General features: G+C 54.9%; 1 protein-coding gene across 4 annotated transcripts in view; it reads left to right on the top strand.

Annotated features, from left to right (window-relative positions):
• Positions 1-12,550, top strand: part of NEK6 (NIMA related kinase 6) — an 84,844-nt gene that overhangs the window by 68,197 nt on the left and 4,097 nt on the right. For all 4 annotated transcript variants that reach the window (XM_065928473.1, XM_065928477.1, XM_065928476.1 and 1 more), the window contains exons 8-9: positions 4,806-4,900; positions 11,735-11,848. In XM_065928473.1, the coding sequence (XP_065784545.1) occupies positions 4,806-4,900; positions 11,735-11,848 (209 nt within the window). The remainder of the gene's footprint in view (positions 1-4,805; positions 4,901-11,734; positions 11,849-12,550) is intronic.

Raw genomic sequence — 12,550 nt, 5'->3', positions numbered from 1 at the left:
AACACGGCAAAGTTTGTTTTGACAGGACTGGCGCATCTCGGGAAGCGGGGCCCTTTAATCAGCCTCCGCTTTGAGGTCCCGCGTTCTCCTCTGATATCTGCGGGGTTTGAAATCTGGGAGTTCTAGGTGAAGATGCGGGGAAGGTCAGGGTTTGTTGGGCTCCTCTTTCATATGCAGAGCTCCGTCCCCGGAGGGGAGGGTGGGGGCAGGGCTGGGGGCTGCAGGGCTGATGGGGAGATTGCTGGCAGGGGATTTGAGGCCCTGGCCGTGGCTTTCTGCATCTGAGCGTCTCTGCGAAGGCTGTGTCGCCGCTCTGCCGCTGGAAGTGCCCACGGAGGTCCCTGCCTGGCGTTTAGGGCCCCTGTCTGCGGAGGCTCCTCCCCCTGCCAGCTTCTCCCTCTCGCCTCCAGAACTCCTGGGGGTCGGGGTCACTTCTTCCAGGGCCTGCTGCAAGTTTGGAAGTCTCTCATTTTATCTTTAATAAAACTCAATGAAGTTGTGCGTTATCTTTCATAATATCCGAGCACTTACTGTTGGCATGAAAGTAGAGTTTTACAGGCTTCATTCCCTGGAAAAGCTGGCTCAACAGGAAGAGGTGCTGTGTTCATCCCCTGCAGCTTTGTAGTTTGAGGAGGAGGCAGAGCACTCCAACTTTAAGATGCAGAGTCCCCTCCCCTGGATCAGGGGACAGGCCACACTTCCCTCGGTTAGCACTTGGTGGATTCATGGCTCCACAACGTTTCTGAGCCGCTGAAAGGAGGGCAGGTGTGGGAGGCTGCCGAGCTCCTCTCAGTTGTATGATACTCTCCAGCTTGTGGGAGATGGCAGGGGCCCAAACTCCAGCCCTGGAGCTTCTGGTCCCACAGGCCTGGAGTTGGGCCAGGGGTCCAGATTTTTAGCAACCTCTTTCAGGTGATCTGGTTACAGCCATTGGTCAGTCGACTCTTTGCTTGTTCAGCTGCCTCCTCCTGGACACTTGCTGGGACAGGCAACTCACTGCCTACTGATAGACCCACACCTGGGAGGGTCGAGCAGAGTGTCAGGGCTCAGTTAACACTGGATGCTGATGGATGGATGGATGGACAGACGGAGGGATGATGCACGAATGGAAAGACAGATGAATGGATGGAGTATGTAGCCCTGGCATTTTAGAAGAAAGTACAAATCTCTTTAGGACATATTTGCCTTGTCCCCCTTACACCTGGTGGAAACGAGTAAAAGCTGAAGGAGCAATAAAGAGGTAGAAGGTTGAGAGGAGAGTGGAAGGTGATGCCCCCAGCTTTCTCTCCCCGGTGCCTCCAGGCTTTCACCCCCAGCAGGGCCGAGACAGGCATCTGGAACCTCAGCAGAGGGACAGGGAGATAAAGGAAAGGCCCCGACTCCACTGAGCAGCTGACCCTCCCTGGCCAGGGGAGGGGGCACTTTAAATGACCTCGAGAAGCCCACCAGGAAGCAGAGGCACAGACTGAACTGGAGGGCAGGCCGGGGTGGCCAGCAGGGGAACTCGAGCAGGGGGACCAGCTACTCAGAGTCTTCACTTGCAGATGGGCCTGGCAAGGCAGACCCACGCGGGCCAAAGCCTGATCCTTCAGCAGGTCTTCTCTCCCCCAAGTCCCTCCTGTGGGGGCCCAGGAGGATCTGGAATAAGCGAAGGGTAAGACAGGGTGGTAAGAGGTGTCAGGGCCAGCCAGCACTTGTGGCTCGGGGGTGGGGTGGGGGGTGGTTGGCCAGCGGTCTTGGTGCAGTGCAGCCAGACAGTGGACCTGCTGTCCCTCACTGAGGACAGGGCCTGTGACCGCCGCCATCTGAGTGCACCCCATCAGCCCTGTGTGGTGGTTCTGTGTGGGAGACGGTCCTCACCTGGTAAGCATGTCCAGCACAGCATCCTGAGTGCTGGATCGCTTGCCATTTGGTCTGAGGTTCCCACTGTTACGTGAGAACTGTTTGGATTTCATCCTGTGGTTTGGATATGACAAGTCATCCATTTCACACTTCCCTGTTCATTTTCATTTTGCTCCCTTGTGACCAAAATATACAAGGGGTTGCTACTAGAAGTGCAGTTTGCTTATAGAATCCCACTTGGGTTCATTTGCTAACTGACAGCTCTTTCTGCTGAGTAGCAATTAGCCCCCTGATTTCAGCCATGAAGTATGCATATAGGATGACACAGTTCTTAAAACTATTTAAGTGATAGCTGCTGTCCTGGTTTAAAGATTATTGCCATCAAACAGTGTTTGGTAACCCAGTAAAGCAATAATCAGCTAGTCCCTCTTGGACAGACATGAGTTAAGTAAATAGTGCATTAGACTGTGAGAAAAACAAGTGTTATCTGATATATACTGTCTGATACCATGCAGATGGGTTCATTGACTTGGTGACTAGATGCTTAGAGGGCACCCGCTGTGACCAGTGCCTCCCCAGGAGGCACTGAGACACTTTGGTAACAAGATCCCACTCCTAAAGCAGAATTCATCATCATCTGCTTATTTTATATAATTTTGTTATTAAATTAGAATAAAATTATGATAAACTTAAAAAAAAAAGATCCCGCTCCTAGGGTGCTCAGGCCAGGAGCAGGAGTTTCCAACACTGTTCATGGCCTCCACAAGACGGGCATGACAGAATTTCTCACCCATCTCCAAAGAGAGGAGAAAAGCAAGAAGATGATAAGTTTCAAACAGCTAAAGTTTTTCAATGTAAGGTACTGTCCTTGATCTTGAGTTTTCTTCTTGTTTTAGTGTTAAACTGAGAAGTAGTGACATGGAGTGGTAGTTGAGATTTTGTGTTTAAACACCTTTACTTGTCAAAAATAAGTTGCCTTGAAACGCCTTTGGCCAATGGCAGCCTGAAGTCTGGGCCCCTGCCTTGGGGCAGCCATCACTTTCCTGATCCAGGTCATCGACAGGCCTCTTCTCCCCCCGGGTCCCCTGTGTTCCCACATGTGGTACTGGACACCCCTCCTTCCTGGGGTCATCAGTCCACATCTCAGTCTCAGCCTCTGCCACACTGGACTGTGGCTGCCTTCATAGACTCTGTCCAGAACAGCCCCAGCCACCGTCACATTCACATGGCCAGTGTAAATGTCCTCTGTGTAACAGTCTTTAAAATCTGACCTCCTGAACAGCTGTCCTTCAAATGGACTGATAGAAGAATTTCAGATTATAAATCTGTGGTTACAAATCCAAGTTCCTACACCCCTGCTCAGCCCTGCCAAATCAGCCCCTCTGCTGCAACTTGCATGCCTCTGGTGATGGGGAGCTCACTACCCACCAGGAAATCCGTCCATGCTTGCCCAACTCCAGTCTTTAGGTGTGCCTCCTCTGCTTTTTATCTGAGATGGGATATGCATACAGGAAAGCTCTCTCAAGCCCTTTCCTGATCATCATCCCCATAAAGTAATTTTTCCTGTTTTGGATAAAAATGAAATCAGATAGTGGTATTTTTGTTCCTGGCTTCTTTCCCTCGACATTGCATCTGTGAAAATGATCCCTTTTGTGGCATGTACCTGATATTTGCTCTTGTTCATTGCTGTTTAGTGTTCCTTTGTGTGAATAGACCACATTATCAATCTATCCTTTCTACTGGTGATTACCACTTGTTTCCAGTTTGGGGCTATTACAAATAAAGCCATTCTGCAGATTCTTGATCATGTCTCTTGATGGACGGAGTACTCTTCTCTCAGGCATGTACCTGGGAGCAGACTTGCTGGATTTTAACATTGGCAGTGTGCAACTGTAGGACAGTAGACAGTGCCACATGGTTTCCCAGGGTGGTTGTGTTATTTTATGGCCCCATCAGCAATGCATGAGGGTTCCAGTTGCTCTGCACACCACCACCTTAGTCATCTCAGTCTTTTAGCTTAAACCATTCTGGTGGGTGGGTGGTAGGTAGTACCTCACTGTACTTTTAATTTGCATTGCCCTACTCAGTAATGAGAAATATAGCTTCGTTTCATGTGCTTATTGGTGACTTGGATGGATAGTCTCCTCTGGAAATGACCCTTCAAATATTTTGCTAATTTGAGGGAGGGTGGATGTTTGTCTTTTATGTGTTGATTTATAGAAGTTTAAAAATATATTCTGTCTATGAGATCATTGTTGGGACAATTTTCTTCCTGTCTGTGGCTTGCCTTTTAACTCTCAGTGGTCTTTCATGAACTGAAGTTCCTAATTTTAATGAAATCCAGTTAATTAGTCTTTTCTTTTATGGTTAGTATCTTTTCTGTTCTGGTTGAGAAATCTCAGGCAGGACATGTTGATTGGTGCTAGTAGCCAAGGGTCATGGCTAAGAGTTCAGTTTCTGGAGCCTGAAGATCTGGGTTTAAACCTCAGTCCTGCCATTTTTCTGAGCCTCAGTTTCTCCATCTGTAAAATGGGCTCACATGCCATGGTTGGTCAGCAGTCACCGTGGTGGTTTTCACTGCTGAGAACCTTATCTGAACTCTTCTGGGATTTAAGCAGTCACTTTTAGAGGATACTTGTTCAGTTGCTTCCCAGAGCCTGGCCTCTGTGTCCCCCTACCCTGGGTAATTAGAAGGAACACCAGTCCTCCGCCACCCAACCCCAAAATGGATTCTCAGGTCTGGGTGGGTCCCTGTTTCCAGGAACTTTTAGGGCCCTACGAGCATGGGACCCTTCAGTCTGACCCAGCCCTCTCACTTGTCAGAGGAAGGGGCAGGAAGAGAGGGCGAGGGGGCTGCCCAGGATCCCAGTGAGGCTGAGGTCAGGCCTCCCCCCTCCCCATACCCTCCCCCCTCACCCCTGCTCAGAGCATGAGCACCTACCTGACCCTTTGCTGTGTTTCAGTGGGAACGCCATATTACATGTCACCGGAGAGGATCCATGAGAACGGCTACAACTTCAAGTCTGACATCTGGTCTCTGGGCTGTTTGCTGTATGAGGTGAGTGTATGGCCCGCGACCCAGCGGCATTTGGAGGGGTAAGCGTAGTGGGCAGCCGGCTAGGGCAGGGCTCACCTCACAGCTCGGTGGAAATCTGGGATGCACATCTGCCTGTGGCATTGGTACCATCTGGGTCTGGTCCTTCACCAGTCCGCTCTGCCCAACGTCAGCCTGATTAGCACTGTTGGACAGGAAGGGGTTAGAGGGATGGCCAGTGGCAGGCTGGGTGCCATCTCGCCCCTGGGCTGCTCAGATCTGGGAAGGGAGACAGACTGGAACCAGACAGAGTGTCCAGTGTCTGCTTGTTGATGGAGGGAGCACAGGCAGGGGGATCTGGTTGCCCGGTTTCCCTGGTAACCAGGGTAATTCTGTTCAGTGTCTGTCCTTTACCCGTAGGCCGGACCCCACACAGGCCCCCTGTCAGTGCAGGCCCATGCCTCTGAAATGCTCCCCACGAAGGGGTGGCCATGATCTTCTAGGTTCAGACTGTGGGTCTGTGAGAGAGACCACCACCCTCTCTCCTAAGCTGTGAGATGGAGCCACCAGATGGCCATTGAGATCTGGTGGCCAACCTGGATGGAGGGACAGGAATGTTTCTGAGTCTTGTTAGGCTCAGACATGAGACAGCTTGAACTTTTGCAGCTGCTGGGGGAGGCGGGGTACTCTAGTATCTGCAAGTTGGCAGCCACACCCTCCTGCTGCTGTGGCCCGCCCTCTGCTGGGCAGGTCTCCTGTCTGTAAAATGGCAATAGTAGCATCCTGCGTTGTCACAGGCCAGGTAAATGAAATAACATATCATTTCATTTCAGGCTTTGAAGGGCTTTGAAGACCCTCCAGGGCTGAGAGACACCAAACATGCTTTGGGTTTAGAGTTGGAACCTTGATTATTTTTCTTCTTTCCTTGGGGTGGATTTGAGCATGCCTGAAAGCTGGCTTAGAACTGATAAGCTGAAGTGTCTCCCGGGGCAGCGATGTGTTGGGGTAGTGTCAAGGGGCCACAAGGAGTGTTTTGGAGTTGCAGAGACTTCTTTGTTTTCTCGGGAGTGCTGGCCCTGGGAGTTGACCTCATGGCCCGTGGGTATAGACTTCAGGAGTCAGCGGCCCACTGCTGAAGCACCAGGATGGGGGTGGCTATGCCATTGGAGTCTCCCGGTGCTGACATACCTGCTCGCTGCATTACAGATTAAGGCTATGAGATCCAAACGCTGATCCCTTTACAAGGTTTAAACTTCACAGCGTCTTTCTTTTTAAGCCGGTGGCCTGCTGTTAATAGCTGACATTTCATTTTGAAGAGCGGCCTTGTGGTTGAAGATGAGGCCAAGTGGAACTGTGGCCGTGGTGGCGTTTGTGCCTGAGTCCCTTCCCCTGGAGGTGTGCCGTGTGGGTGTCCCACTGAGCCCTCCTGACGGTCTGTGGCTGAGCCACGCCCTGGCAATCAGGTGGGGAGCAGACCGTGTTTCCTGGGCCTCAAAGGGGCATCTGTTGTAGGTGGAATTTTTTATAAGCACCAAACAGGAGTACCCCATCGAGGTGGTGCCCCCGGGAGCTGCAGTGTACCAGGGTGTCGGGGCTTCTGGCCTCGCCCCAGGGATGAGGAGGGCTGAGCTGGACTGCTTCCCACGTGGGGAGCTGTGGTGGTGATTGGGTGAGAGAGACTCGGGGCCCTGACCTCAGTCTTCGCCCCTGAGGGCCCAGGAGCTGCAGGTGCCCACGTGTAACGGGCTCACACCTGGCTCATGAGGTGTGGACGGCACCTGACTCGGAAGGCCCTGGGTGGTCGGGGGACAGGTCAAGGAAGCGCTCTCACTGCCCCCCTTGCTGCCTCTGAGCCCCTGAGCCAGTGCACGTGAGCAGCTGGCCACATTTCCCTTTGCACTTTGGCCAGCAGGGAGCCAGAGTCCAATTGTCACGTGTCCCCATGGAGATGTGGCTTTGTCCTCCTGCCCTCATGGATACTCACCTAGTCCAGGTGGTTCTTTCCTTCTCTGTGCTGCGTTCAGGATTTCTGTAAGCCCCTTCCTGCCTCTGAACCACGCGAGTCTCCAGATGTAAACAAACAGGCACGCAGGTGGCCCTAGGGATATAACGGCCCTACTTCTGTCCTCGGGGCTCCCGAGCTGGTGCCAAGCCATCCGCACCGGTGCTCGCTCCCTAGAGGCAGACGCTGTCCTCGAGGCCATGCCTTGGGTGCGTGAATACATGTGTAAAGAGGCAGCATCCGTAGCGCCTCCCCAGTCTGGAGGGGCTGGTTTGTTTTAGTATTGATTTGCTGGCACTGTGTGGGGCTGTGTGACTCGAAGCCAGGCATGGGAAGTCAATGAAATCAGACGAGTCCTGCGTGCAAGGGGACAGCTGACCTAAACCCAATAGCCCCGGGTCTCCGACAAAGGAGGACTGGTGTGGTTGGCGTGGCGGCCCCTCTGAGGGCAGAGGGCAGTGGGGTCTCTTCCCCAGGCTGCCACCCCCAAGCCCTGTGGGAAAATAGAACTGGATGTTTTCCCAGCAGATGGGGAGGGAGATGCACCTGAGCCCAGGGCCATGAACCCCCAGTGCACAGCCTGTGGGGCACCCCGAGGGCACCAGCCTGTAGATCTGCGACAGGCTCTCCCACCCCCATTGTCCCCCCCTCCCCCACACCCGCAGATCACTTCCAAGGCTTCTGAGCGGACCCAGTGGAGCACCCCTGGGCCAGGGCGGCAGGCGGCAGCACAGAGCCAGAGGAAACCTGCGCGCAGTGGAGACAGGCTTGCCCTTCCCTCCGAGCCCCAGTGTGGACTGGGAGTATCAGGAGTCCCCGTGACAGATTATTGGTTGGCCTGATTCAACATAAAATTACTGTCTTCCCCTTTGGAAGCCAGAAGTCCACAGTCTATTTCCCTGGACTCAAGGCAGGAAAAGGAAAAGGCCACCTGCATTCCTTGGCTTGTGACCTCTTCCTTGTATCACTTAAGTCAACAGACCTCTTCTGTACTCCAGTCTCTCTCTGCTCCTTATAAAGAAACTGTGTTTACATGTAGTAGGGCCGACCTGGATCACGTAGGACACTCCGCCTATCTGGGATCCTTAATTTCATAACATCTGCCAAATTTATTTTGCCATACAGGCAACACATTTGCCAATTCCAAGGATTAGGATGTGAACATCTTTGGGGACCTTTATTCAGCCCACCACCATCACCTTCCACCTGGGCATCCAGATGTCCGCTGAAAACCTCCTGAGGTCACCTTAAGATGCTGATGTCACCCCATGGCTAGTGAGGAACCACCACAAAACAATACACCTGGCCTGCACCCCTCTGGTGGGTGCCAAGTGGGATCTGTCCTGAAGGGGTCAGCATGGGACAAACAGGCCAAACAGCCCAGCAGCTGGGAGCCACACTGCTGTGGACATTGGAGTGGATCCCAAGAATGACACCAGGCCAGTCCCAGCTTTGCTGCAAGGGAGGAAGCGGGCTGAGAGGAGGGGAGAGACCTTCCAGGGTCACAGAGCTAGGAAGTGGCCTACATGGGCAGTGGTGCCCGGGCATAGATACCCGCCCTTCTGTGAACGGGGGCCAGGGAGGCGGTCCTTGTGGAGCCAGGGCCTCATGCCTTCTCCCCAGCCAGCAGGGGAGGTGGAGAAAGTGGAGAAAGAGATGCAGGACCTCGACTCAGAGCCCCTTTCCGGGGGAAGGACTGGCTGTGAGGCGCCCCCAGCAACCGCAGTGGCCCCTCCAGGAGCTCCCAGCAGGGATGCCTGAGCTTGGCCTGTCGGAAGGCCTGGTGCTTTGTTTTCATTACCCGGCACGCCCGTGGAGGCGCTCAGCAGGCTGCCTGGGCTCTCTGCAGAATTTACTTATTTACATGGGAGCTCAGCTCTGAGCGTGGAGCTGAAGGAATCAGGGTCCGCAGTGGGGGGCCTTCTCACAGCAGCCTCGAGGCTGAGACCAGCAGGAAAGTGGGCCGGAGGGGGAGCAAGGGAAGACCAGGGTGGAGCTGTGCCTTGTGTGGAATCTGCTTTATTCTGGCTTGACCCAGAGAAGGGTTTGGGGAAGCAGGGCTGCAAACTGCTTGGCAGCTAGCCCCTGGGGTCAGCCTTCACTCCCAGACGAGCTTGGGAGAAACTGGTGATGAGATGGATGTCTGAGGCCCTGAAAGGGCCGGAGTCAAAGGCAGTTGCTGTCCCCTCTGAGTCAGAGACCACTTCTCCTTCTGACATCTCAAATCACATACCAGTTTCCCTGAGCCCTCCCGGCGGGGGCAAGTGCCCATACTTGCCCATCTCTCTGGCCATGTGTCATCCCAATGATGCCAGGGAGGAAAAGTTCTGCCTCTGAGAAGCAGCGCTGAGAGCTGAGGCATTGGCAGTTCTAACGAGGCAACCAGTGTCAGCCCCAGCCAGCCAATCCTCCTCTGCTTCGACCAGTCAGAGGTGGGTGGTCGCCGGTATGAGATCTCGACATCCGGGCTAATCGTTCTAATCCCAGTGTCTCCAGCAACCCCAGAGGTTCCTTCACAGCGCGATGCTCTGATCCGGGTGGAAGGCCCGTGGCCAGCAGCTGGAGGGGGAGCGGCCTGGGGAGGGGGGCAGGGGGATGCTGCTTCCACTAGAATCTGCATGTATGGATGTAGAAGTGTCTGTGAGCCGGGGAGGCTGAGAGGGCTCCTCTGGCAGAGCTCACTGCTGACCCTTTTCAGAAAGTGTTTCTCTAACTGGGGAAGGCGCTGGAAGGGATGGAAAGGTTATCCGCAGGGGACGGCATGTACGGGACTCAGGCCTCACCATTCGGGGGCCCTTCTTTGCAAATCAGATCAGGCTGGCTGGTTGAAAGGATCACCCAGTCCCTCTCCCAGGTCAGACACATGAAAAACCAGAGCCCCGTGTTAGTGGGGCCAGCATTTAAGCGTCCTTTCTACTTTGGACAGAAACACTTTCCTGGAAAATCCGTCTTAATCCACCTGCCTTGACTTGAAGGGCACCAGATCACTCTGAGTGACCACCCTGGAGCCTCAGCTGCTCTCTGCCGTGGCAACAGATGTCCCTTTGAAACTGCCCAATTAACCCTTTGCACCTGAGGTTCTCGTTTTAATTACTGGAAATACATCACCCAAGCGATGCCATTTTGCACGCTGGTTGGTAAAGCCAGTTCCCGGCTTCTGCACACCCCTCCTGCTCTACCAAGTGCACGGCCACTCCCTGCAGCCTTCCCACGGGGGGTTTCACAGTCCAGGTGGTCCACAGCCCTCAGAGGCCCACGCCCCTGGTCAGGTGGAAGAGAGCAGTAAGGCTCAGCACCCCTCTGAAATCACTCAGTGCAGGCGCTGGGCCCACAGGTGCTGCTCTGGGGAGACTCCTGATCTGGGTCAGAGGAAACCCCAGGTCTCCAGGCCACACCGTCTCTCCAAAGGCCATTTGGAAGCCCAATGACACTGTGTGGGGTCTGAAAACTCCTGTGTCCCCTGAAGGAGGCAAGCTGTGCTCTCAGGGTCAGCTGACCTATTCACAGGGCTGAACAGAACACGGGGGCAGGCCAGGAAACTAAAGCTGATGGGCCACCTACCACGTTCTGCCCTGAGACGGGGTTCACTGGCCCACCCCCCGGGGCCTGACGGGGAGCACGGATTCCTCAGGTGTCCCGGAGGCCCTGGCTGAGGCGCGTGTACAGAGCGGCCCTGGCACCAGCTCCTTGAGGGGAACCAGGGCTGAATGGCCAGGCGGGCACAGGTAGCTGACGGCGCTTGAGTAGCAAGAGGAGTTGGGCCGTCAACTGGAGGCAGGAGTGACAGGCGGCACTTTAATCTCATTACAGCTTCATCAGCAGATGGGGCCAGCGGGGGCCTCACTGGGCCGCCTAACACGGCCACTCCTCGGTTCCTGTGTCCCCTTTGAAGACACCCCCAAGGGTGCTGAGTGGTGGGGTGGGAAGCTCCACTAGTTCCCTGATGTGGCAAGAACCCGCCAGGGCCTCCACAGCCCCCAGGAGAGGGCCTGCTTCCAGAGTGGAGCCAGAGGATGACAGCGCGGGTCGGGACCCTCTTCCTGGGCTGGCCAAGGCTCACCGCAGCCTTGCAGGGGGAGCTGTGTCCATCTCAGATGACGAGACCAGGGGCAGGCCCGCAGCAAGTGAGTGCGGAGCTGGGTGGGATTCAGGAAGCTTCTGTCTGGAGCGTCGTCGGTGAAGCCCAGGGTCCCAGGCCCCGCCTTTACGGGCAGCCAAACAGCCCTGCGCCCCCTCCTGATGATGTCTGGGCGTGCAGCGGCCAGGCGGCAGCGGCCACTGCCCTGAACCCTGGGCTTCCACAGCATCTCTGTGACGGGCTGGAGCATGGCCAGAATGAAAGTAAAAAATGCCTCTCCATCCCCTCCACCCAACACTTCACAAACGTTAGTCCTTAGGTAAGTAGTTTCCTAAATTTACTTCTCAAATAGACATCCTCCCATGAGTGTCAGAATTGCTCTTTAGAAATATAAGACCACATGACAAGAGGAACCCACCAGTCCCAAGCACAGCTCCTCCTGAGCAGGGCCAGTCTCCCCATGCCCTGTGTACTTAGGACCAAAATCAGAGCTGTGGGCAGGCAGGCGTCTGCACATGGCTGGCCCTCAGGATGCAGATGCGCCTTCTTTGTTGCCCTTAGTTTTGTCACTGAAACCTTTGTCCCATTTAACTTGCTTATGTAACAAGGGTCGTGTTAAAACTGCCTCTTGCTGTTGTACCCCAGCTTCCTCAGGATGTGGGGGAGCCTTGCTGGACGGCCGCTGCAGTGAGGACCCGGAAGCACCACCCCCCACAGGAGCAGCCCCCTCTCCCCTGGACCTCAGGGCTAAAAACTCCTCTCACCCCTCTCCTTGCAGATGGCAGCTCTTCAGAGCCCCTTCTATGGAGACAAAATGAATCTCTTCTCCCTCTGCCAGAAGATCGAGCAGTGTGACTACCCGCCTCTCCCCGGGGAACATTACTCTGAAAAGGTGGGTCTGCTGCCGCCAGGGTTAGGCCTGGTGAGCTCCAGCGAGGCTCCAGGAGGGGCTGGGCCTGGGTTCACTTAACAGGGTGCAGAAGGAAGTGACTGCCCCACTCCCTGAGTGAGCGACTCAGGGTGGGGGGGCGGATTAAGAGGCAGGTCAGGTCTCAGGGACCTGGTGTGGCCTCCAGCAGCAGGGCTGCAGCCCACCCGCCGGATAGGAACTGGCGGGAGCTGCCCCGTCGGCCCCCTTCTGACCCTTTGGCTCCCAGCCCGGGGCTAGAGTGAGGCTCTCTGCTCTGGGACCCCGAGACGGGCGCAGAACGAGGGGTGGCAGGGCCTCACTGGCCCCACGCTACCATTGGCAGCCAACTTGCTCCCATGACGGGAAACCACAGCAAGTAGACCGGTCCCCTTGCTGTCACAGGCCTGCGTCAGACCCTTTGGTGGTCTTATTTCCAACATTGTACACTGAGGGCAGGGGCTCTGGATACAGACTCTGACAAGTCTGGCGGTCAGGCTGTGATGGATAAAGCTGTGAGAGAGCGTCTTCTGCCTCAGGTCCCTCTTCTTAAAAGCAGGGTTGATGTTTTGCCTTCATGGATAAAAGGTGAGGAGGAGAGGACAGATTTACAGCCCAGAGTGCTTAAGAGTGTAACATGCTCACCTCACTATTCTTGGGCGAGTCACTGAACTAAGTCTGTTTCCT

The sequence above is a fragment of the Muntiacus reevesi genome, chromosome 3, assembly GCF_963930625.1.
Source record: "Muntiacus reevesi chromosome 3, mMunRee1.1, whole genome shotgun sequence".
Lineage (NCBI taxonomy): Eukaryota > Metazoa > Chordata > Mammalia > Artiodactyla > Cervidae > Muntiacus > Muntiacus reevesi.
Note: the sequence above shows the minus strand (reverse complement) of the source record. Positions and strands in the feature narration are given on the sequence as shown.